Source organism: Hypanus sabinus, chromosome 5 (assembly GCF_030144855.1).
Source record: "Hypanus sabinus isolate sHypSab1 chromosome 5, sHypSab1.hap1, whole genome shotgun sequence".
NCBI lineage: Eukaryota > Metazoa > Chordata > Chondrichthyes > Myliobatiformes > Dasyatidae > Hypanus > Hypanus sabinus.
The window spans coordinates 24,766,626-24,792,616 of NC_082710.1; the positions used below are offsets into that span (position 1 = coordinate 24,766,626).

Here is a 25,991-nt window from a genome sequence, read left to right on the forward strand (position 1 = left end):
CTCTGTTCTACTGCATTCTTCAATGCCCTACCATTTATGATGTATATTCTATTTGGATTATTCCTACCAAAATGTAGCACCTCACAATTATCAGCATTAAACTCCATCTGCCATCGTTCAGCCCACTCTTCTAACTGGCCTAAGTCTCTCTGCAAGCTTTGAAAACCTAATTTATTATCCACAACGCCACCTATCTTAGTATCATCTGCATACTTACTAATCCAATTTACCACCTCATCATCCAGATCATTAATGTATATGACAAACAACGCTGGACCCAGTACAGATCCCTGAGGCACACCACTAGCCACTGGTCTCCAACCTGACAAACAATTATCCACCACTACTCTCTGGCATTGTTTGATTGAATTATAAAGCCTACCAAGTACCTGTACATCTGATAACCACATTTTCAGTTCTGCAGAAAAGGTGCCAATGTCTCTAAGATAGCTGCATCCTTGGAATATCAAAGATCAACATGTAACATTATCACTGCAGAAGGTGCATAATACAAGCAGCTTGGTATCTCTGTCACCCTCTTATCCAACATGCTCCCCAGGCATTGGAATGATAAAAGTCCAAAACAATCACTGGAAGTTTTAAATATGTTCCTGCTCTTGGAAACACAAAAAAGCAGGCATTGCCCTATAAGAGTAGCAACACAATGTTGCTATAGTTAAATCAGAAGACGAGGATTTCAAATATACGGACACAATATACGGATATAAAAGCAAGAACGTAATCTTGAGGCTTTATGGTGAGTCCTCATTTGGAGCATTGTAAGCAGTTCTGAGCCCCTTATCTATGAAAGAACGTGCTGACAGTGGAGAGGGTTCAAAGGAGTTTCAGAAAACTTATTCTATGATTGAAAGGCTTGTCAGATGAAGAGCGATTGATGGCTCTGGGCCTGTACTCAATGGAATGAGGGGAGAATCTCATTGAAACCTATCAAATGTTGAAAGGCCTAGGTAAATTGGATGTGGAGTGAATGTTTCTTATGGTAAGGGAGTCTAAGACCAGAGGACATAGCCTCAGTGTGGACAGACATCTATTTAGAACAGAGATGAAGAGGAATTTCTTCAGCCAGAGGGTGGTGAATCTGTGGAATTCACTTCCATGGGTGGCTGTGGAGGGCAAATCATTGGGTATATTTAAAGCAGAGGTTGATAGATTCTTGATTGGTCTGGGCATCAAGAGATACAGGGAAAAGGCAGGAGATTGGGTTTGAGAGGGAAAATCAATTAGCCAAGATGAAATGGCAGAGCAGACTTGATGGGCCAAATAGCCTAATTCTGCTCCTATATCTTAAGGTCTTATGGTAAGTAATATTTTTACTTACAGTTTATTTTTGTTTTGTCTGGAGCCTAAAGCAAAAGATGAACGGATGGGGCATTCCTAATTTATGAACAAAATCAGTGCATGCTTCAGTGACATTAACAGCAAGGATTCATTCAGGCAGCATGTGGCTTTGCAGCCTTGGGCCCTTTATGAGGAGGCAATGGCTATGTGTAACAAGACAGGCAAAATATGCATCGTGGTTCCAAGGACAATACCACATGACAAATGGGACAAATGAAATGTGAAGTACTTTTGAAAGTCCCAGAGACATGATGAAATTGATACAATTCTTGTGTCTATTTTTAAAAATCTCTATCTGTTGGCCATCCAAATTAGTTTGAACAGACAGAAAAAAATTCTAATTGAGACTAACTGGTATTGTATTGGAAATCCCATTCCAACTAGCCACTGAACAATTGGTGTAAAAATGCAACATGTCACATTTGTGCAGGGTGGATCTTTGGAAGCAAAGTTAATTGTAGAATGCTCCAACAAAGGAGAGGAATCTTTATCTCAGATCTATCTTTACTGATTAGAATAAAATGAATAATTAAGGAAACTAATAAAGCACAATCTTTGTGCATTATTGTATTGAACATTTTTCTTTATCGTTTGCAAAAATTGTTCCACTGAATTCAGACTTGTTCAACTACTTCAGTGCTAAAATCATTCTAAGATAGAATGCTTCCATTCCTAAACAGCCTGTTCTCATTACGATCACATTTCCAGTTTGTGATATTAAAATCAAATTCAAAACCATCAGATTTACCTAGTCAGATATTAATCTACATTGCTTTGTCTTTCCATTCAAGGATAAATTTTCAATCCCAACACAAAATGGAAGCTGACGAAGGGTCTCGGCCCAAAACGTCGACATTGCTTCTTCCTGTAGATGCTGTCTGGCCTGCTGTGTTCCTCCAGCATTTTGTGTGTGTTGCACAAAATGGAAGCTGCTTTTTTAAAGCATTGTAGTCGTATCAAGGGCAAATTCATTTGCTATACACATTTTTATGTATTAGCAATTTGTTGCAGTGTATTGGCATGACATACAACAAAAAACAACATTCAACAACTATAAATAAAAATTAGAGGTTGAAGTATGGATATGGAATAAAATGTGCATAAGTACCGCAAATACAGTGAAAGTATCCCCAAACTCCTTTAGGAAAGAGCTCCAAGATGAAGGAACTCACACAAGTTAGCAAGTAGGATACTGCGACTTGAAGGGGAATTGCTGATTAAATTACAAATTAACTTTATTTGTCACATGCACATCGAGACAACGAAACATACAGTGAAATATGTCGTTTGCATCAAATCAAATCAGCGAGGATTATGCACTTCCGGTGCGAACGTAGCAGGCCCAAAACTTACTAACCTTACTAGTACATACTTGGAATGTGGGAGGAAACCGGAGCACCCGGAAGAAATGCACATGGTCATGGGGAGAATGTATAAACTTCTTACAGACAATGGCAGTAATCGAGCCCCAGTTGCTGGTGTTGTAAATTAATTGCACTATGGTGTGATTCCCATAAATCTTCTACCTGTGTTCTTCAGCAAGAGCAGGGCACAGATGTTGAAGAGGAAACTTTGAGTCTCTGCATTGTTTCTTGTAAATAGCAAACTTCAAAGCCATCGACGACTCGGCATGAAGGATGAGTTTAAACTGGAGGACTGGCTGCTAATTAACACTGGCTGTTTTCTCTTGGGCGAGGTCGAGTTTCTTAAATTGATCTTGGAATTGCACTCACTCAAGCTGCCAGAGGGTATTCCATCATGCCATTGATTTGTGTCTTGTAAATTTTGGAAGCCACACACAATAGGCAGAGCAAAATAAACGTGGGTCAGATCAAAACTCTGCAGTTCTGCCTTATATTATCCTAAATGATGATGGGCAATGAAAGAGCAAACAGAAAGAGGAGCTGTCAAGCACATCCATATTCTCAACAAAGGCAGAACCCATCATGCACAACCATATACAGGCACAAGTGCTAAAAAGATAATCTTTCTAAAGTTAGGGATAAATCTCGAGAGCCACAATACCCATCCACTGACCTCCTTTTCTTGCCACATTAACCACAGAAGTTAGGCAACTGGCCAAGTTGTGTTTCTTGCTGGCAAAGACTACCATATAAAGGTAACAGTGGGGGATTTATTAATGGCAATTCTAATGGGAGGCAAACAGAGTTCCTCCATTAAGATTTTGTGTGGAACAACTGCTTGTCAGCTTGTGCCCGTAGGTAGCCCAAGTCTTTCAGTGTGAGCACATGGGCTACCTTATTTTTTGAGGTGTTACAAATGGATCTGAATATTTTGCAATCGCCTAGCCAATGACCTCACTTTTCTCCTTCTGAAGGATGGCAGGTTATTGAGTTGAGAATATCTGGGCCTAAAACACTCCTGCAACATTTTCTGTGGAATAAGACGACAGATCTCTGGCAGCCCACCACTGCCTTCCTTTACGACTGCAGCCAGCGAAGTGTTCCCCTATTATTCAAACAGGGTTCATTACCACCCTGGTTTACGATGCCACCCATGCCAAATGTTGTCTCTTGGAATTCAGCCTCCTGGTCCCTGTTTGCACAGAGGCTGTAAAGAAGTTTGGCATTAAATGGATTTGATGAAACTCAAATATCATCATCATCACCCTGGTGAAGATTAGCAATAGATCAGCAATGCACTCATTGTCTAGATTGGATTTGATTAACACAAAATACCAGGAATTTCTCCCCCACCCTGATAGCAGCATTGAGATTAAAAGTACAGCTCTTCCTGGAACTCAAATTTTCAACAGCATGGCAAGATTGCTGTTGGAGCCCATGCATTTTGTATAAACGTTTGTAGTATTCTGTGTATTTAACTAATTCTTGATACTACTGCTAGCAAAGGAGGTACTGGATGCTGACAGGGATGGCAGGCAATGAGAGGGACCCTATTTCACCACTACTGGATAAAACAATGCAAATACTTCAACTTTGGCTTTCGTATTTATTGTCAAGCCTTATCATCATTCAGACTCAAATATTCCTGTAGCCACATCCTCCCATTAGCTGGCTGATTATCAGCAAATCAGCAGTGGTAGATTGAAGAACTTTGATTTCAACTGTTGTTACTGATCACTGAACTCTGCCTAGACATCCACGTTCAGTATGCATCTGGTAACTTTACCAGCTTGCATCTCCTTTTTCAGGTATTTCTCTTCCAGTCTCTACAGTCCTCAGTGAAGCAGGGTTGGTTTCCTGGGGCGAGCAAGGTGACGGATACAGCACACACCAGAGCATCTGAACATTAGGCACTAGCACTACTGCCCTGGGTAACATTGTGGATGTCTGGTTTTGAGCTTCCCTAGAATCTGCTCCATTTAGCAGTAGTGGTCTCAAACAGATTCTCCTGTGTGAGAATGGGATTCCAGCTCCACAAGGTTTGTGCACTGACCGCTCCCACCACAGTATTATGGTCAAATCCATGGATGGGAGGTAGGCTTATGAGAACAAGAGCAGAGAATTTTCCTCGTGATCTTGCACTGCCTGTTACAATGCTCAGCACAGCAGCTCTGACTTTCGGCCGGTTGTAGTGCAACTAGTGCCACATGGTCATGGACAGTTAGGTCAACCGGACAATGTCTTTTTATTGCTCTTGTGATATTCAATATGAAGCAATGACTAGCAGAATGCTTCCTTGTCCTTGTTTGTTATGATCATGTGAGTGCACAGTCAATGCTGAGGACTACATATCACCACCGCCAACCTTACCACATAGGGGATTGTAATGAAAGTACTCTGATATTGACTGTAAGGCATAATTGCATTAAAATGTCTCTTGCAATCAATTACTTGACTAGAATGTGGAAAGTCACATGACAGAAGTCACCAGAGATCTGACAGGAGTAGACTGCTGGGCTGACCATGCAGACCAAATTCCCAATGTGCTCTCACACTATGCAAACTTCTATGCCAAAACATTAAAACAACATACACAAAATGTTGGTGGAACACAGCAGGCCAAGCAGCATCTATAGGGAGAAGCACTGTCGACATTTTGGGCCGGGACCCTTCATCAGGCCCGAAACGTCGACAGTGCTTCTCCCTATAGATACTGCCTGGCCTGCTGTGTTCCACCAGCATTTTGTGTGTGAGTTGTTTGAATTTCCAGCATCTGCAGATTTCCTCGTGTATGCCAAGACATTAATTTGCTACAAAGTTTCTTGTTAAACTGTCACATAATTGCATGATAATTATAGCAGTCTATATTTTCAAATTAAACTGGACAGTGAAAAGTTAAATGTTTGCTTCTCGTCATTATCACACTTTCAGGGCATTGTCGTGTTGATGTATGTAATAACTGCTGTAATTCAGATGTTCAAAATAGTCTTCACAAGTAGCATTGATGTCTTTCGCTTGTGTTCGTACTGTTCTACTGATCTGAAACTGAGATTGCAATTTGCATCATGCAACATGAAAGAGATGCTGCTGGCTGGGAAACAGACTCGGAGGCCTGGCCAAAGGACCCTGCTGTTATTGCAGAAATGTGTGAAGTCCCAGTCTCATATGTCATTTTTGAATAAGTATTTCGAGTGCCTTATGGGACTGACTTCGCCAATAAAAATATCAAAGAAAGTCTGTGATTAAATCTGTAAAATTGATAAGTGATCCAACCAGTTGCTTAAATCTGGTTTGAGAGACACTTGGAGATAAATGCCAATGTTATGAGAAACTTGGCTGTTTAAGACCACCTTCCACTGGGGCTCCCACCAGAAATTCTATGATCATCCATTTGGTTTGGGTCTGTAGTCATTAACACTTGTGCTTAAAAAATGTATTTATCTTTGCTTTGACCAAATCGCGACAGTTTTCTGGAAGGCTGCGGATTCGCATTAGTCTCTAGATAAAAAGAACTTCCCAGCATTACTGCTGAATGTTTTTTCTGTCACATCCTCTTTCTTGGCACTCGCATCAGATCTACCGATCTACTTGCCTATATATATAATACCTACCTTCAATATCAAGGGACTACTAGCCTGTCCAAGCATCTGATCTTTATAGTTCGCCTCAATTCATTTGAGGAAAAAGTGTCCTATGCCCTCTTGAAAGCCACACACACACAAAACGCTGCAGGAACTCAGCAAGTCAGGCAGCATCAATTGACAGATATAAATAATCAACGTTTTGGGCCAAGGCCCTTCATCAGGGCTTCAACAGCTTTTTCTGTGTGTTGCTCAAGATTTCCAGCATCAACAGAATCTCTTGCGTTGATCTCTTCGAAGCCGTCCATGGTGCTGAACTGGGACAAAACTTTGCCATTGTTATATCAAAGCCTAATCAAACATACAATAACACAGAGATATCACCAGTGTGTAAATAAAGGTTGATGTTTTTGTTACGGCTGCTGGAAGCTGCTTCTGTCAGTGGTGGTGCAGGTGATGCCTACCTGTCCGGGTGAGTCTGTCGAGCCTCTCAACACTGGCCGAGGAGAGGCGACGCACTCTGGGGCTGCTGACAGGAGTGGCTGGGTTGGAGAACTCTGAGTCTGTCTCGGTATTTGCATCCTCCCTGAAGAGCAGCAGCTCCTTGACGCACTTGTGACAGACACTGTGCTGGCAAGGCAGGATCAGGGGATGAGTGAAGAGCTCCTTACATGATGGGCAGATCAACTCCCGTTCAATGTTTTTAATGGGAACCTAACGAGAAAAGAGAGAGATTATAACACAGAACTGTACAGCACAATACAGGCCCTTCAGTCCATGATGTGCCAACCTTTTAACCTATTCTAACTCTTCCCTCTCACATCACCCTCCATTTTTCCATCCATCTGCCCAAGAGTCTCTTAAATCTCCCTCCACTACCATCACCCCTGGCAGTGTGTTCCATCCAGCAATCACTCTATGTAAAAATCCTACCACTGACATTCTACCCCCCCATACTTTCCTCCAATCAGCATAAACAACACTCCCTCAAGTTAGCCATTTCCGCTCTGGCTCTGGTTGTCCACTTAAACCCTAAAATTATGCCTTCTCATATTAGCCATATCCCCCTGGAACAAAAGCTTTGGCTGTGATGCCTTTTATCATCTTGTACACCTCCATCAAGTCACTTTTCAATCTCCTTTGCTCCAAAGAGGAAAGCCCAAGCTTGCTCAGTATTTCCTCATAAGACATGCTCTCTAATCTAAGCAGCATCCCGGTCAATCTCCTCTGAATCCTCTCCAAAGCTTCCACATCCTTCCGTAATGAGGTGTCCAGAAACAGACACAATACTCAAAGAGCAGTCTTACCAGATGTAACATTACCTCATGGCTCTTGAACTCAGTTCCCCGAAAACAGAGGCCAACACACCATTCGCCTTCTTAACTACTCTATCAACTTGAGTGGCAACTTTGAGAGATCTATGGATGTTCAAAGTAAGTTTATTATCAAAGTACGTACACTACTGTACTAAGACTTTTGCACAGCACTGTACTAGGTACTACATATTGAGGTGGACCCCAAGATCCCTCTGTTCCTCCACAATGCCAAGAATCCTGCCATTAACCCTGTATTCATCCAGCAGTGACTCAGTAAACTATGAGAATGCAAGTAGCAGTGTGCTAATACCACTGTGCAATTTGGCCCCTCAAGTCTGCCCTGACATTTAATATGATCTTGGCTGATCTATTCAACTCTTATTTTTCCCCAATCCCCTCTATACTCGAATCTTTCAAAAATGTAATAGTCTCTTTTTTTCTGATTTAGAGATACAACCAGGACCTTTATCCAAATGAGCCCATGTGGCCAATTAACCTACTAACCAGTGTTTGGAACGTGGAGGAAACCGGAGCACAGGGAGGAAACCCATACCGCTAATGGTAGAACCTACAATCTCCCTACAGACGGTGACAGAATCAAACCCGGGTCGCTGGCATTGTAAAAGCGTCATTTAGTGCCGCCCCCAAATGCTTCCAGAATTCTAGTCTCCGCAAGCCCACGGAGTAGAGAATTCCAGAGGTTCACCAGCCTCTGCGAGAAGTTCCTACGCATCTGCAGCCCTCACAGTCAATAACATTCAAGTCTTCCAGCTTTGATGAATATAGTTGAAGCAAATAATTGCAGATGCTGAAAATCTGAAACGGGTCAGTGAGTGTGTTAGGTAGCCAACCGTGGAAATGCGGGAAAGCAAGTACTAAGCTGGAGAGAGGGACGGGGAGGGCAGAACAGAGGGAATTTATATAGTAGGACTCAATTATTATTGATCATCGAGAAAATAATTTTAAACAGAATGATGTAACTGCGTCAGTAGAGGAGGAAAGAGTGTAGTCATCAGAAATTGCTGAGTTCCAAGGGGCTTGCACGGAGCCAGTAGGAAGCTGAGGTGAGGTTCCCTGTTCTTAAGTTGGTCATTAAAGGTGCAGTCTAGGAGACCGAGGACGTCCCTATGGGAATGGGGCATTGAATTAAAGAGACCGGCCACTGGAAGTTCAGGGTGGCCCTTGCAAGTTGTGTTCAGCAAGTCACCACGGAACCACAAGTCGAAGAGAGTGGTGTGAATGGTAGGGGACACAGGCCCCCAGTCGCTTCACGTCAGAAGCACCCATACTTCTCAGCTCTTTGACCGGTTTGGCCCGGGGCTCGCTTCTTGCCGCCCATCCCTCTAATTGTTAGACGTGCAAACGTGGAGCAGCACCGAGCACGGTGGCAGCAAGTTTCCGAGCTGCGTTAAATGAGAGGGTCCCCCCACCCCCCGATCCGACCAAGGACCAACGCTGGCCAGGAGAAATGCTGGGCTGCAGCAAGAGACGGTCATGGGGGCCGTACCCAAAACTGTTCCAGCGCACAAGTGCGGTCCGAGTCAGTACTAGCGGGACAGAGGCAAGGTCCCATCTGTAGACGATACAGGGGATACAGAGTATTTGAAGCCACCGTATTTGCACATTTTGGGATTCAACGTGCAGAAATCCTCTGTCTCAGCAGTACACGCGCTCGGCTCCAGCTGGCGGAGGGTCGGACAAAGCGCAGGTCTGGACGGGTGGGGTGAAGAGTCACTGTGTCATACTAAAGCCATCCCGGACTAGCAGAGACGCCTCGGCGACATACCCTCAGGCTCGGGGGACTCTACGGTTCAGCAGACCAAGGGGCAGCGTGCAATGTCCCGAGAAAGAATAGGTGATAGTCAGGGGAGCGAGTCCTGGGTACACCTGTAATCCACTCGGTGGCCGTGGACTCTGCCGGCCAGTTCTAACGGGAAAAGAACCGCCACCGATCCACCGAGCGATTGTAGCACCCTGCAGATGCAAGGGAGAAGACCGACCTCGTTCCTCCAAGCTACAGAGGGCATGTCTCCCTCCATTTGGTACCACCTACCTCACCACGGGAGATCCTGTCAACGATGAATCCGAACTCACTTATGTCATCCGAATCGGACATGCTTGGGGGCAGCTCCGTGAGCGCCCTCGAACAGCTACTTTCTGCCCGTTCCAATGTGTCCTGGGGACGGGGGGCAGGTGCCAGGGGTCCGCTCCGTCCCGGCCGAGGGATCCTCTCTCTGATATCCCGGGCTCAGCCCGGATTCCACCGCCCCAGTCACTTTGCCGAAGCCCAGGCTCCGCCCACAGCGTCCAAGCCGGGGCGTGGAGTCACGACTGACCGAATGAAGACGAAGCGACGAGCCCCAGACAGCAGTCAGCGTGCCCACCGGCTCCTATCCTCCCCTCAAACCCGCCCTGCTCACTTCACAGCGGACATGCCACCAACGTCCAGCAGATTTGCGAAATAAAGTCATTAAATACTCTTCCCGGACAATATTAATTCCACTGCACCGGTGTCCCTGCCTGGAACCCGGGGCGGATTCTTCCGAGTCTATCAAATCAGCAAGTATTACAAGTGTAACCTAACTCACAAAATTTACCTGCGAGTTTAAATAATGGCCCTGCCCGCAGTTAATAATAATGCCGTCTGCAGCTTGCCCGAGGTTAAGCCTCGGGCAGATGACGGTCAAGGTCAGGGAGAGGGAACGAGAGCAGACTCCCCGACATTGAAAAGTCTCTGTCAGGGGCTACTCGGAGCCTGACAAAGTGGTCGTTCCGTGAGGGATGGGGCGGGGGGCGGCGTTGAGCCTGCTTCTCCCGAGATGACACCGATCCCTCGGTTCGCGCCACGCCCGTCTCGCCACACGGGGAGTGAGGATGGCACACACACACACACACACAAACACAGCAGAGACACCGTTCAATCAGAAACTTCCTTTAAAAAAAGACACTGGAGTAATTATCAGAATGAGTTGCCATGACGGCAGAGGATAACGAACGCAGCGTGGAGGTTTAAAGGGCTCATTTGGCGCGGGTGTGGACTACGCTCCGACGCTGGGCCGAGAACAGTCCTGACATTGTTCCGTTTATAGGATGCGGTTTGGCTGCAATTCAACAGGTACAAACGCGGATGCAACTTCCAAAATAACAGTAATGGGACTGAGAGGTGCTGAGTTCCACAGAGGCTCCTGCACAGACCGTGGTAAGATAGTGACTGCTGCCGCCAGACAAAGCAAAACACTGCGGATGCTGGACAATTGAAAGAATAAATTGCCGGAAGCACTCATCGGGCTACACGAGATCTGCGGCGAGGGAAGTGCAGGGTACGCTTGGATCGATTACCTTTTGTCGGAACTACCATTATCGAAATTTACCGCGCAATTACACACCATTGTTTGTTGTAATCCACTCTCGCCATCTCCGCCTGTCCGAGCTGGGTGCAACATTTCACCAAGGGGTGTCTGACGGGAATAGGTTTACATGCTTCTTCAGTACATTGGAAGCCGGCACGCTCAATGCACCCTCGCCACCGTGAGTGTTTCAGGCGGAATCGATTAAGGAGCATAAGATCGCATGAACTACAAAAAGACGTCAAATTCGCTGTTCTGAACCTTTCATTTTCAGAGCAGCATTATTTCTAAAGCGATCTTACGCCGTGCGACTCTGTGCCACTAGTAACTTAGCAAGAAAGTGGGCGGAGTACATATTCACTGTAAACTAAACAGTCACATGAATCCTGTCTGCCAGCTGAGATGCAAAAGTATTTATTCAATTATTATCCCCTGTTAAAAATTTCCTTCATTACAATGATACCGTGGGTTAATGTTCAGCCAGCCTGCGATTTGTTTGTAATTTAAAGCAGTTTGCAGCGCCCGTCTCTATATCAGCTCGTTTTATGATATGACTCGATCAAAATTGAACAAAAATAAATTAGACTCCTAATATTTAAAACATAGCTGCGATCACATCGAATAGGAAGCAAACTGTCGTGGACTGGATCATGAAGAATAGAATTCAGCCCATTGAGCTGGTGATAGGTCAAACGGGTTGACCAATCGGTCCTGCTGGGTGATCTTTCTTGATTGTCCCGCATAGGTTGTCCTTTAAAGTGGTTAATCAATTTCCTTTTGAACATTATTGAACCTACTTGCACTCCAGATCACAGCAACTTGCCGAATGAAAGCTAATCTTCTGCTGTTTCTGTTTCTCTTTACAAGTATCCTTCCCTGGCGTCCTCTGGTTTTAAGCAATAAAAAATGTTTCTTCTCATTTCCCATATAGAAGCTTTATACGTTTTTAAACATCTTCATCTGATTTCCCCTTAACTGTAAGATGAACATCTGTCTAACCTTTGGGAGTGAATGTGCTTTTTAAAATGGTCTCTATCCTACTCAGACAAGTATAGACAGTTAGAGGTGGGCCTGGGTGGAAAAAGGGGGCAATTGCTTTCCCAAGGCCCTAATATCGAGGCTGATCTGCCCCTGAAGGCAGAGTACAGGGTTGACGGCAGGATTCTTAGCAGTGTGGAGGAAGAGTGGAAACTGAGCTCCGAGTCCTTAGATTTATCAAAATTCCCTGGAAAATTGATAGTGGTTAAGAAGGTGTGTGGCGTGATGGCCTTGATTAGTCGGGGGATTGAGTTCAAGAGCCACAGGGTAATGTTGCAACTCTATCAAACTGACTAGACCACGCTGGGAGTACTGTGTTCAGTCTGGGTCACCTCATTATGGGAAGTATGTGGGAGTTTTAGAGAGGGTGCAGAGGAGATTTACCAGGATGATGCCCGGATTAAAGAGCAAGCCTTATGAGGGCAGGTTGAGCAAGCTAGAGCTATAGTTCTAGAGAAGGAGGATGACATGTGACTTGATAGAGGCCTAGATAGAGTGGACAGACAAGAGACTTTTAGCCAGGGTGGATTTGGCTAATACTAGGAGGAATAACTTTAAGGTGATTGGAGGAAAGTATAGGGTGGATGTCAGAGGTAGTTTTTCACACGGAGGGTGGTAAGTGTGTGGAACAGGGAGGCAGATAGATTATGGACATTTAAGGGCACATGGATGAAAAAATGGTGAGCTATGTGGGAAGGAAGTGTTAGATTAATCTTGGAGCAGGTGGAAAGGTGGACACAACATCGTGGGCAAAGGGCCTGTACTGTTCTGTCTCCTAGAGTGATTCATCAGGGTTTACACATAGGCAGTTAGGAATGGAAGGAAAATGGACTATCATTGTCAATGACATTCACATCCTGAAAATTACTTAAAGAAAAAGACAGTTGTTTTAGCACACTGCATATTAGACCAAGTGCTATGAAGAGATACGGGATGAAAGAAGGCCCTTCGAACTATTCCACATCAACCTTCACAAACCAGATCTGAAGCCATTTTATTGTTGCATTCCTATCAATGGCCTCATAGGTTCTACCTGTCACTTACACATTTGCAACAATTTACAATGGCTAATTATCCTACCAGCCCACAGTGTTTTGGAATGTGTGAGGAAACCAGAACACCTGAGGAAACGCAAGCATTCACGGAGAGAATGCGCAGGCTCCACTGTCAGAGCCGCGCGTCACAACTGTACCACTGTACCGCTGGGCTGCCCCTTAAGCAACATCGCACAAGGCAACAGCCAAGCCAAAGTCTATTTTACATCATTCTTTGTGTGCTTCACCTCCAGTTTCCCAACCTAAGAGAAACCTGTCAAGTCATAAAGTAATAATGTGAACACATTTACTTCAGAATTTTATTTAAAAATATACTAAAAATTTGACATCTTTACCGTTCTGGCTAAACGGGTCCAGTTCCGGCAACTCTTAACTGCTTTCTCAGTACAGGAGCAATATGTAATGTCTGCATGATGTAATTATCTTATCGGGAAATTACTTGATTAGCAGTTAATATAATCTATTTATTTTACTTCCAATGGTGAGTTTAACAGGCATCTAGCATGTAATTCTATATAAAACCCATGGGCACTCTCGAAGAAGCCAACAGCAGAGCATTTTCTTGGGCTACTCTTCCTCCATATTTATGGCAGACAACTTCACAGTGTTAACAGGAAACATCATTCAGAAGCTATTATTTTTCACTTTCAAGTTGAAAAACTCTTTACATTTTTGAAGGAACATGCATGGAAGAATGTTCCACTAGACTCAGTGACCACTTTATCAGGTACACCTGTGCACCTGCTCGCTAGTGCCAATACCTAATCAGTCAATCGTGTGGAAGCAACTCAATGCATAAAAGCACGCAGACATGGTCAAAAGGTTCAGTTGTTATTCAGACCAATCATTAGAATAGGGATGTAATGTGATCCAAGTGACTTTGACCATGGAATGATTGTTGGTGCCAGACGGGGTGGTTTGAGTATCTCAGAAACTGCTGATCTCCTGGGGTTTCACGCACGACAGTCTCCAGAGCTTACAGGTGTAACCCCCTGGGTCGCCTCAGGCTCGCTCAGCTCGTTCTCGACTAGGGGGAGCAGCCTTCGGCCCCACCAAACTGGGTAATCAGCTGGTGTGGATGCTGTGTGATGTCCCCACCTTGCCCAAAAACAGACAGTACACCATAAGTGATTAAATGAGTACAATTTATAAAGGTTACTATAACTAAGTGATTAATAACGATTCAGTACATATGAAGAGAAAAAATAAAGAAAAGGCGCCAAACTTATCAAAGTCCAAACCACTTCGTGCACAACCGTTGTAGCTCAATTACTGAAGTCTTCTGGCCACCATTCGATCCCCTCCGAACTCCTTGACTCGCAGCTCAGGACCCTCTGAGTGGTCAACCAAGCACATCTAGCTTCATCCCCCCTCCTCGGAGTACCTCCTGGCCTCGGACCCCCGCTTGGGGTCCGTTCCTCACCCAGCTTACAGCATTGCGTCCTCTCTCTCACCCCCTCGCTCCGATCTCCCCAAAAGCCCGTCAACAACCGCTTACAGACTCAGAAGAAAGAACAACATTTACAAAGGAATACAATTCTCATTATCAGTAAATTTTAACCCAAACAAGCTTCCAGCACTCTCTCACAACAAAGGAGCATTCCTGCTTTTAACAAAACAAAGAAGCCCTTTCCCAACAAGCTTCCCGCACCCTCTCAACAAAGAAGCATTCCTGCTAGTTAACAGAACAAAGAAGCCCTTTTGATTACATACACAGTAACAAAGAAAAAAGAAGAAACCCCCTTTACACAGGGAATGGTGGAAAAACAAAAAGCAGTGAACAGCAGTTCTGTGGGCAAAATCACCTCGATAATGAGAGAGATCAGAGGAGAATGGCCAGACTGGTTCATGCATCTCAGGAAGGTGTCAGTAACTCAAATAACCATGTGTTAGAACAGTGGTGTGCGAAAGAACATCTCTGAACACACAACACATCAAACCTTGAACCCAGTAGCAGAAGACCATGAACATGCACCCATTGGCCATTTTATTAGGTACAGGGCATGTATTCAACCCGGCTTTATACATCTTCCTTTTATTATAGTATCTTGGTGCAAGAAAAGAGAATTAATCATTTAAAATGCAGGGCCTTTAAATGGAGGAGCTGGGAAATTCAGGTGAATGTGTCATAGCGCCAGGGTTGAAAGAAGTGTGCAATACAGTCAACAGATGTACGACATCTAGAAAGTTTCCTATATAAATATAGACATAGCAAATTATGAAATGAAAAATTGACACAAGTGATAATGTGTGTGGGTAAAAATTGAATGTAGATGTAATTAAAAACACAAAATGCTGGCAGAACTCAGCAGGCCAGACAGCATCTTTGGGAGGAGGTAGTGACGACGTTTCGGGCCGAAACCCTTCCTCAGGAGATGAAGATGTAGATGTAAGGTTTTTTTTAGCATGTTCCAGATTTGTTTGGCTGAGTTGGCATATTTTAATTTGCACCTCACAGAGAAGAGATTGAACATTTCACGTGACCTTTTACAGCAACATACAAAACACTGGAGGATCACAACAGGTCAGGCAGCATCTGTGGTGAGGAAAGGACAGTTAACATTTTGCATTGAGCCCCTTTGTTGGGACTGGAAAGAAAGAAGCAAGATTGCCAATATAAAAAGGCGGGGCATGGGCTGGAGCAAGAGCTGTCAGGTGATAGGTGGACCCAGGTGAGCTGGTTGATAGGCAAGTGAGGGAGGGGGAGAGTGGAAATGATAGAAGAAGCTGGAAGATGATTGGTGGAAGTGACAAAGGACTGAAGAAGATGGTATTTGATAGGACGGGACAGTGAACCATGGATTATAGGGAAGGAGCTGGAGGGGAACCAGAGGGAGGAAGGTGTGAGTGATTGACAGATTTAGAGGGCAGTGGAGGGGAAAGGGGATGCTGGGGTCAGTGGAATAAGGAGAACAAAGCAGTGGGTGAGAACAGAAGGGAATGGTTACCAGAAGTTAGAGAGATTGATGTTTATGTCATCAGGTTGGAGACTACCCAAGTAGGATGTGAGTTGATGAGGCCATGAACAGACAGGTTGCCTTGTGAATAGAAAGTGGAATTAAAATGGCTGGCCACTGGGAAATCCAGGCTGTCACGGCAGATGGAGTTAAGGTGCTAATCAGAGTGGTTTCAGGTCTCGGCAATGTAGAGGAGGCCACAACAGGAGCACAGGATCCAATAATTGACACCAGTGGATTCACATACAAGGGACTGCCTCACCTGGAAGGACTGTTTAGGGGTCTGAATGGTGGAGGTGCAGAGGCTGGAGTAATGCTGAGCATGGTGGCAGAGATAAGTGCCTGAAGAGGGATCGAAGGGGTAGGATGAGCAGACAAAGGAATCATGGAGATTCATCCCAGCAGAGTGGAGAAGGGAAGGGAGGGGAGGGGATGAAGTGCCTGATGGTAGGATCCCATTGTGGATAGCAATACTGCAGAGAATATGTTGGATGTGTGGGCTTATGGAGTGGTAGGGGAACTCAATCGCTGTGATGTTTGGGGAGCGGTGGGGGAGGTTGGGCTGAGGGCTGCATTGACATGCAGTGTTGAGGAGGATCCCCATTGTCTGCAAAAGGAGGTAATCGCAGGTGTCCGTGAGAACGGATACGACAGTGTCAAAGGATAGAGGACAGCAATGGCTGGTATCTCTTTAAGCAAAATTAAACAGTAGAGTGAGCACTACTCTCACTGGACACAAGGCAAAAGATATTTTTATTGTTGTAACTAATTGGATCAGGAAAATTATAATGTGGTCTATTTTCTAGGAATGATCATTTCTAATGAAAGACAAGCTAGAATCATAAGCAGAGGTCCAAAAACCAACCCCTAGGGACACTACTGTATAATTCCTTCCGGTTTAAAGAACAGTTTTCTTCAATTTAGTTAGCTTTATACTCGTACCATCACTGTGACTTGTGCTTTAATCTGCAAACAAATATATCATGAGGTATTTTGTCAAATATACTTTATAATTCCAGACTTTCAAAACCTCTCTTTAACAATTATTTCAATAAATGAGGCTTTATAGGTCCCTGGTTGCACCAGGGCATTAAAAATCAATTGCGTGGTGTGAAAGTGGGAATAGCTCGAGGAATAGACAGTGTAATGAAAGATGGTAGGTCATTAATGAACCTGTTAGGATTTTACAACCATCAGGCACTCTTCCTGGTCATCTTCTGGTATTATGCAAACATGACTAGATTTAATCAGTCAACGCCCATTTAATTTTCATATTCATTAAGCATAATCTATTAAAAGATTCTTTAAAATCATTTCCAGTTCACTTGGAAGGAAGGTTCAAATAGACAGTTCTTGCAGGTGACCCTTCTGTGAATGATCATTATCTTCATTTGAATGTAAATGTTGAAGTTGTTAAACCAGCTAATGGAAGCTAACAGCTTTAGAAACAGAAGAACGGTGTAAAACAGTAAGGAAGTTACACTATTACAGCTCACAAGGCTACTTAGCCTGTTGTTCTTTAAAGAGCAGTCCCATTAATTCCATTTTCTCACCCTTTCATTTGAATTACTCCAATGCCTACCTAGTTTCTTCCTAAAAGCGTGACATACACAGAGTTCTGGAGGAACCCGTCAGGACAGGCAGCATCTATGGAGAGGAATAGAAAGACAATGTTATGAGCCAACTGAGTCTTCATAGATGCTGATGAATTCCTCGGAGCACTTTGTGTGTGTTACTCTGGATTTCCAGCATCTGCAGAAAATCTTATGTTCACTCCTTCTGAAAGCACTGTTTAATTCTGTTGATGCCGTCCTTATAGGAAATGATTTCCTATATTTCTTATTTTCCGGAATTAATCTCAGAATAAACAGGTACCTGCCCATCAAGTTAGATCTGTGTCCTTGAACATATATAATAGGAACAGTTTTCCTTTAATCACCAACTAGAAAACTGCTCCTGCTTTCAGAACTTTTACAGCTCCATCCACACTCCTTTCAACCTTTCCAAGCTGGACAAAAACCATAGTCTAAGTATGCATATAATTAATAAATACAAGAAAATCTGCATATGCTTGAAGTCCAAACCAACACACACACAGAATGCTGGAAGAATTCAGCAGGTCAGGCAGCATATATGGAAAAGCATAACAGTCGACATTTCAGGCCGAGACCCTTCTTCAGGACTGACAAGGAAGGGGGGAGATGTCTGAATTAAAAGGTGGAGTTAGTATCCATTATCTCTTTAACTCTTCTCATGAGTTCTTTCTGCAGGGTCTTTAGGATTATATCAACATCTTAAAATGCTACATGGAGCTAATATTAAGTGCAAATATACAGCAAAGCAAAGGTGGAGCAACAAATGATCTACTGGAGTATCTCAGCAGATTGGTCAATGCTTGCAGGGTGAATGGAATTATTGGAGGTTCAGGTGGAAACCCTGCATCAGGAAGGCAGTCTCTTGTGTTTCTGTGAAACTATAGCTGGAGGCATTTAAACATGAAAATTGTGATGAGAGGAGTGAAATTTTCATGGGGTCATAAAGCAAGAGAGTGGTGAAGAGGTGGAATTCCCGAGGGGAAGGGCTACAAAGCTGAAGTTATGGAAGGCAGAGGAGGGGAAGAGAGGAGGGTTGAATGGAAGGCTTGTGAGAAGAATGGAAACTCTGGAATTAACTATCAGGACAAATAAATCTGAGATATTATAATAGGGGTGTAGGAGAATGCGGGGAGAGTTGATAGAGGTATACAAAATTCTGAGGAGTATAGATGGGGTTAATGCAAGCAGGCTTTTTCCTCTGACTTTGGGTAAGACTAGAACAAGAGGCCATAGGTTAAGCATGAACAATGAAATATTTACAGGGAATCCGAGAGGGAAATTCTCACCTAGAGGGTGGTGAGAGTGTGAAACGAGCTGCCAGTAGAAGCGGTGGTTGCCGGTTTGATTGCAACACTTTAAGAGAAATTTAAATAGGTTCTGATGTAGGGTGGGAGGGGTATGGAAGGCGTGGTCTGGATCAGGTGTGGGTCGATGGGAAAAGGCTGAAAAACAGCTGAGTACGTACTCGATGGGCGGAAGGGCCTGTTTTGGTGTAGTAGTGCCCTATGACTGCATATTATTTGATGGGATTAATGCACAGGCTGATGGGACATGATATGGCATGCTCAGAATTGTTCTGAACAGAAAGATTCTTGAAGAGGGTTGAAGATGGATAACCAACATTACAATAAATACAGAGCTTACAAAGACATGGATACTAGCAGACACAAAAGAAAGTCCACTCCGTGGCCACTTTATTAGGTACAACAGAGTGTATGTTTATGGTCTTCTGCTGCTGTAGCCCATCCACTTCAAGGTTCAACTTGTACATTCTCAGATGTTCTTCTGCATTTTTGTAATGCATGGTTATTTGAGTTACTGTCAGCTTGAGCTAGTCTGGTCATTCTCCTCTGAACTGTCAGCAGTTTCTGAGATACTCAAACCACCCCGTTCAGCACCAACAATCATTCCACGGTCAAAGACACTTACGTCACATTTCTTCCCCATTCTGATGTTTGTTCTGAACAACAACTGAAGCTCTTGACCATGTCTGCATACTTTTATGCATTGAGTTGCTGCCACATGATTGGCTGATTAAATATTTGCATTAACGAGCAGGTGTACCTAATAAAGTGGCCATTGTGTGTATATTGCCTGGGTTCTAGAGTCTTAACGCTCCAAAACCTTTTAAATATTGACCAGACTTCCTAACAATTATTTCAATGTCAGCTGTTTCCTCAAATATATTAGTGCAAAATAAATTTCGCTTTCTAAAGATAAATAATATTTAATTCTTCATAAAGATACTTAATTTGAAACCAGGCTATCTGGTTTCACATTTATAGGTGTAAGAGTCTACGATATCTTCAGAGGAAGAAATGGCTTTAGGTTTCTATGGAAAATCTCAAAGCACCAAGCTAACTGTCAGCTCTTAGAAAAAGATAAATTGTACCTTGTTTTCTGAACTGGAGCAATATAGATCATTCATTCTGACTACCTGGTGACAGTAAATTCACATTGCCTCTGCTTTACTGTTTGTGAGAAAAGAAACATTTTTCTCCGGGGACTACTTAGCAACATCAGAATCATTGAAGAACAACTACAAAATATCACTTTCTGCCAAGGGGCTTAATTGAAACAGAATGGAACAATACATTAAATAATAGCGTCAGTGCCTTGCACTCTATTCCATTACAGTCAGTTGAATTTATAGGCAACTATAGCCTAATGCCACAAAAGGTATATTAATTTAAAATTAGCTGTAGAGCAAAACAAAACACTACTCATCTATACGTCTGTTACAGAAAGAGATTACAAATGGACAAAGGAAGAGATTATGTCTCTTGAGAACCTCGTGAAAAGATGCAACATTCCCTGAGAATCCTTGGCTGATAATCTCTCAAAGCCAAAAAAGAGCAGTTGGGATCATACTAAGAAGCTTGGGCGAAAGAACATGGAAGCCAGGTGTAAAAGGTGGAAGGATTGCAGTACCTGATTAAAACGTCTGTCTACCCACATAGACATGCTCAAAGCTCCTGTCCCATCTTTTATGGAATCTATAGGTCCCACATTCACCTTGTCAGATCACCTCAGAAACCAAAGAACTGGAAACCAAGAAAGCCATCTTTGACCCCAAGGAACTGTCTAAGAAGATGAGGAAGCTACATTTCACATTGAACCTAAATTAACAGGGATAAAAACTGAAGCAGATTTAATTTGCTAGTTAAATACATAAATATTGGCGGGATTCTCAAATTTTGCCTCTCTTAATAAAAGCGTAATACATTGATGTTAAATAGCCTGATGCCGGTTTTGAAAGGAAAATCAAATATTCCTCTAAGACACTTTAGAGCAAAAAGGTGCCAATGTGACAGAGCTGTGGTGGCCACTCTCAATGTAACTGTACTGAATAGGTTGCAATCTGAGAGTGTAGCATTGCGACAGCCCAGCAACCCCCGATTTAACCCTAGCCTAATGACAGGACAATTTACAATGATCAATTCACCTACCAACCGGCCCAACTTTGGATGATGGAAGGAAACCGGAGCACCCAGAGGAAACACACGTGGTCACGGGGAGAACGTACAAACTCCATATAGGCAGTGGCGGGATTTGAACCCAGGTCGCTGGTACGGTAAAGCATTGTGCTAACCACTACGCTACCATGCCGCCCAAGGCTGATGACTTTGTTTAGCATCCCTAGGATTTCCTTTCAGATCAGTTCACAATTGTTTCATAACTTTACATCAGGAGTGGTACCTCTGCTGGAAAACTGATTTACGTCATTCTGCTTGGCACAGAAATTGTAGGCTGAGGGCCTAGTCCTGTGCTGCACACTTCTATATTCTATGTAAATGACCTACAACTCCTTTGTAGTTAGTAGAACAGAAACAAACAAAAATGTTCCCCTAACAAATAAATGCCTAGGACTTCACCTGTATGTCAACTGGGTGCTATAAAAATTATTTTCCAGGAATGCTATCATGAAAGTTAATATGTTTTATTTTTTTTGTCAAATGGTAACTTTCACCTATAACCTTCTTGATCCTCAGTTTCATTGGAAGATATTCTACATTCTAGCTCCAGGGATTATTATATCATTTCTTTTAAAATTCATACAGAGTTATTTGAAACAATTCTTGAAACATGATTGGCGCATGGTACATGGATGATAGGAAAATGGAGTGTATGTGGGAGGGAAGGTTAGATTGATGTTAGGGTAGGTTAAAAAGCAACTACAACATAGTGGACCAAAAGACCTGTACTGTGCTGTCCTATATTCTTAATAAAACAATATTAAAATAAACTTCACAAAATTCTGTTGTGGCATACCTTTTAATTATAAGTGCTTCTATGGTCCTTAAATGTAAAAGGTATTAGCTATTTCCTCGATAGTGACTTGGAATCCTTGACAAATCAAAATGTCAAAGGTGCAGGTTCCATATCTGTATTGGAAACATTTAGTGAGGACCCTAACCTCCTTTTCACAGGGTCACGTTGTTTCCTAGCCGAGGGATTCTATGCACAGCGACTGGTGATTAGGTTGGCAGTGGCAGCAGCGATAGCACATTGTGGGACAAATCAACTATGCATCGGCTGCTGCAGGTTTCCACGGGAATTGGAATTGGAAGCGGTTTATTACTGTCCCACGTACCGAGTTACGGTGAAGAGTTTGTCTTGCATGTTGTTGAAACGTCATGGTAGCAAAGTGATAGTGTAATACTACTAAAGCACCAGGGACCCATGTCTACTTTCACCGCTGTCTGCAAGGAGTTTGTTCACTGTCCCCATATCCACATGACATTCCTCTGGGTACTCCGTTTCTCTCCCACATTCCAAAGAAGTATGGATCAGTACGTTAATTGCTCACATGCATGTAATTGGATGGCACGGTTCATTGAGCTGAAAGGGCCCGTTACCGTGCTGTAAGATTTTTAAAAATCAATTCATTAGATGGTGTATTGAGGTCTTACAAGGTAAAACAATAACAGAATGCAGAATAAAGTGCCACAGCTACAGAGAAAGTGCAGTGCAGATAGACAATAAGTTGCAAGTTGTAATGAGGTGAATTGTGAGGTCAAGAGTCCATCTTATCATACCAGGTAACCATTCAATAGTCTTATAACAGAGACTTGGAGGCTATCCTCGAGCCTGGTGGGACGTGCTTTCACCCTTTTGTAACCTCTGCCCGATGGGAGAAAGGAGAAGGAGAAAGTCCAGGATGGGTAGGATCTTTGATTATGCTGGCTGCTTTACTGAGGCCATAAGAAGTGTAGACATGGAGGAGAGGCAGGTTTCATGATGTGCTAAGCTGTGTCCACAACTCTCTGCAATTTCTTGCAGTCACAGGCAGAGCAATTGCCATGCCAATCTGTAATGCTTGGTTAGGGTGTTTTCCATGGATAGGATGTTTTCTGTGGTGAATTGATAAAAATTGGTGAGAGTTGACAGGACATGCCAAATTTCCTTAGCCTCTTGAGGAAGTTGAGATATTAGTGAGCTTTCTTGGCTGTAGTGTCTTGCCTGCAATCTTGTACCGAAATGGGCATCACACTTTATCAGAGACAAAGAGTGATGACTGGGGGCAATTCTAGAGTGGGCAGAGTGAGTGGACAGGGCGTGCTAACACACACAAGATGCTGGAAAAACTCAACAGCTCAGGCGGAATCTATGGAGAGGGATAAACAGTTGACGTTATCAGGTGAGATGTTCTATCAGGACTGGAAAGGAAGAGGAAAGATGCCAGTTACAGTTTTAATGCAACAGAAATGTGTAGAATTTTAATGGACTAGACAGTGAAATTTTTTTCTCTGAAGATGAGAAATAATAGGCAATGTGTTAGCTTGCCATTGTAACTGGTTAAAAATAAAAGTGACATTGATTGTGTTGAGTAGACCTTGGTGACAGGTCCACACTTAGTGAATGGAGTGATAAAGAAAGAGACGGAAATTGACAAGTGAATTTCAACACAGATAGATGCAGGAGAATGCTTCGTACAGAAACTAGAGGAAATAATTAGTGTTTGGAAGACATGAGCCTAGTTGGACTAGCAGAGAAAAGGGTTTCAGTAAACACAAGTAGGAAATGTAGGGAATGTACAAAATATGCAAGTACTCCCATCAGAGAAACAGAATGGGATTCAATGGTAAACCTTTACTACACATTGGATAGTCTCAGCTGGAATATTATCGCCTATCCTTGGCACCAAATCCTTAGAATATCATCAGGTCTCAGAGAGAGTGCAGACATGAGTTACTGACTTATAGGAGACCATAAGACCATAACACATACGAGCAAAATTAGCCCACTCATCCCATTGTGTCTGCTCCAGCATTTCATCTGTGCTGATCCATTTCCCTCTTAATCCCATTCTCCTGTCTTCTCCCTATATCCTTTCATGGCCTGACTATTCAGGAACCTATCAACCTCTGCCTTAAATACACTCAATGAATTGGCCTCCACAGCAGCCTGTGGCAATGAATTCCACTGATTCACCACCCTCTGGCTTAAGAAATTTCGTCTCATCTCCATTCTAAATAGACATCTATCTATTCTGAGGCTGTGCCCTCTTGTCCTAGACTCACCCACCATCGCAAAATCCTTTCCGCAACAAGTCTATCTAGACCTTGCAACATTCAGTAGGTTTCAATGAGATCGTCCCTCATTCTTCTGAAGTCAAATGAATACAGGCCCAGAGCCATCAATTGCTCATCGTATGATAACCTGTTCATTCCCGAAATCATTCTCGTGAGCCTCCTCTGAACCCTCTCCAACGTCAGCACATCCTTTCTTAAATAAAGGGCTTAAAACTACTCACAGTACTCCAAGAGAGACCTCACCAGTACTTTATAAAACCTCAGCATTATGTTCTTGCTTTTACATTCTAGTCCTCTCGAAATGGATGCCAACATTGCATTTGCTTTCCTCATCACCAACTCAACCTGCAAATTAACTTATAGGAAATTCTACACCAGGGCTCCCAAGTCCCTTTGCACCTTGGATTTTAGAATTTCCTCCCCGTTTAGGAAATAGCCTATGCTTTTATTTCATGACCATTCACTTCCTGGCACTGCATTTCATCTGCCACTTCATTGCCCATTCTCCTAATCTATCTAAGTTCTTCTGGAGCCTCCTTGCTTCCTCAACACTACCTGTCTCTCCACCTATCTTCGGATCATCTGCAAACTCGGCCACAAAGCCAACAATTCCGTCATCCACATGCATTATGTGGAAATTAGTTGGTTTTATTCATCTTAAAACAGAATTTCACGAGGAAATATAATAAAACTAGGGACAATTATGAAGTATTTAGATAAAATAGGGATAAACTGCTTCTACTGACAGAACAACTGTTGATCCTGGGGTGCAGGTTTAAATAAATGCAAAAAGAACCAGCAAGAAAATGAGTACTTAGGCAGTGTATGATCTGGAAAGAACATCTTAAAGAGCAGTGTAAGTGGTTTCAATACTAACATTTAAAACAATAACTGGATATATGGTTGAATGTTAAATTTTAGCTGAGATATGGAGGCAGCCAGAAGGTGGCATTAAATGAACAGCCCTTTCAAGGACCATTCTGCGGCACTCTGAACTGAAAGACTTCATTCTGAGGTGGGCGATGCCACATTTCCTTACAAAGTTGCCGCCAAGAATTCTCATGCTGTTCTAGTTTGTGAGGTTGCAGCGATTCCCCTTCTGATCTCCGAGCGCTCTAAATAAAATCAAAGCATGATAAGTAAACCATGAAGTATAATCTTAAATAAGATGCACAAGGCAGAAGGTACTACAAAAGATGACTTTACAAAATGAACATACTACTAAGAATGTAAACACTTTTTACTTATTGCTCAACAGTGGCCTTCTTCAGTGTTTATTCTGCTTTAAATATACAAATGACATAACAGTAACAAACATGGCATTCCGCCTTTGGAATAGTCATTAGTTTCTAGGGATAAAAGGGCAAAAATGATGTGAGAAAACGTTTTAGGACGCCACAAACTTGCTTTCAAGTCCTTGGCTGGTTTTGATTTTGGTAACAAATTGGTGAAAATTCTGGACAGACAAATAAACCTTATCTGCCTGTCTCCTGGTGGAGCTACGTTGGACCAACTGGGAAAGACTCAAAGACTTCCTGTTGATGATACTTTGCTTTTTGTTACATTCCTGCCCCTTTTCTTTAGAAAGAGATGACTGGAGCTGAGGAAAAGTCATACACAGAGGAAACCTCATTCCAAGTCAAAGCCAGATCTGGTCTTTATTATTGCACATGATGTTAATGCTAGGTTTGACGTGAAGGATTTGCTGTGTCAGGGTTAAGATTAGAATCCCGACAGAAATGTAAGCAGCAGGGAAACTAATTTGAGCTGCTTTTTTTTGTGAAAGATTCTGATATTAACCCACCCTCTGCTCGTTTTGTCAGGGTGAATATGATTGGGTAAA

The 25,991-nt window shown here is 43.1% G+C and overlaps 1 protein-coding gene across 5 annotated transcripts in view; it reads right to left on the reverse strand.

Annotated features, from left to right (window-relative positions):
- Positions 1-11,387, reverse strand: part of trim36 (tripartite motif containing 36) — a 119,905-nt gene extending 108,518 nt beyond the window's left edge. For 4 of the 5 annotated variants that reach the window (XM_059969589.1, XM_059969587.1, XM_059969586.1 and 1 more), the window contains exons 1-2: positions 9,674-9,944; positions 6,769-7,018 (exon numbers count right to left, since the gene is read on the reverse strand). In XM_059969589.1, the coding sequence (XP_059825572.1) occupies positions 6,769-7,018; positions 9,674-9,736 (313 nt within the window). In that variant the 5' untranslated portion in view covers positions 9,737-9,944. Of the gene's footprint in view, positions 1-6,768; positions 7,019-9,673; positions 9,945-11,006 lie in introns of those variants that run through there. The other variant, XM_059969585.1, reaches the window with a different exon arrangement.
- Positions 11,388-25,991: the final 14,604 nt, after the last annotated feature.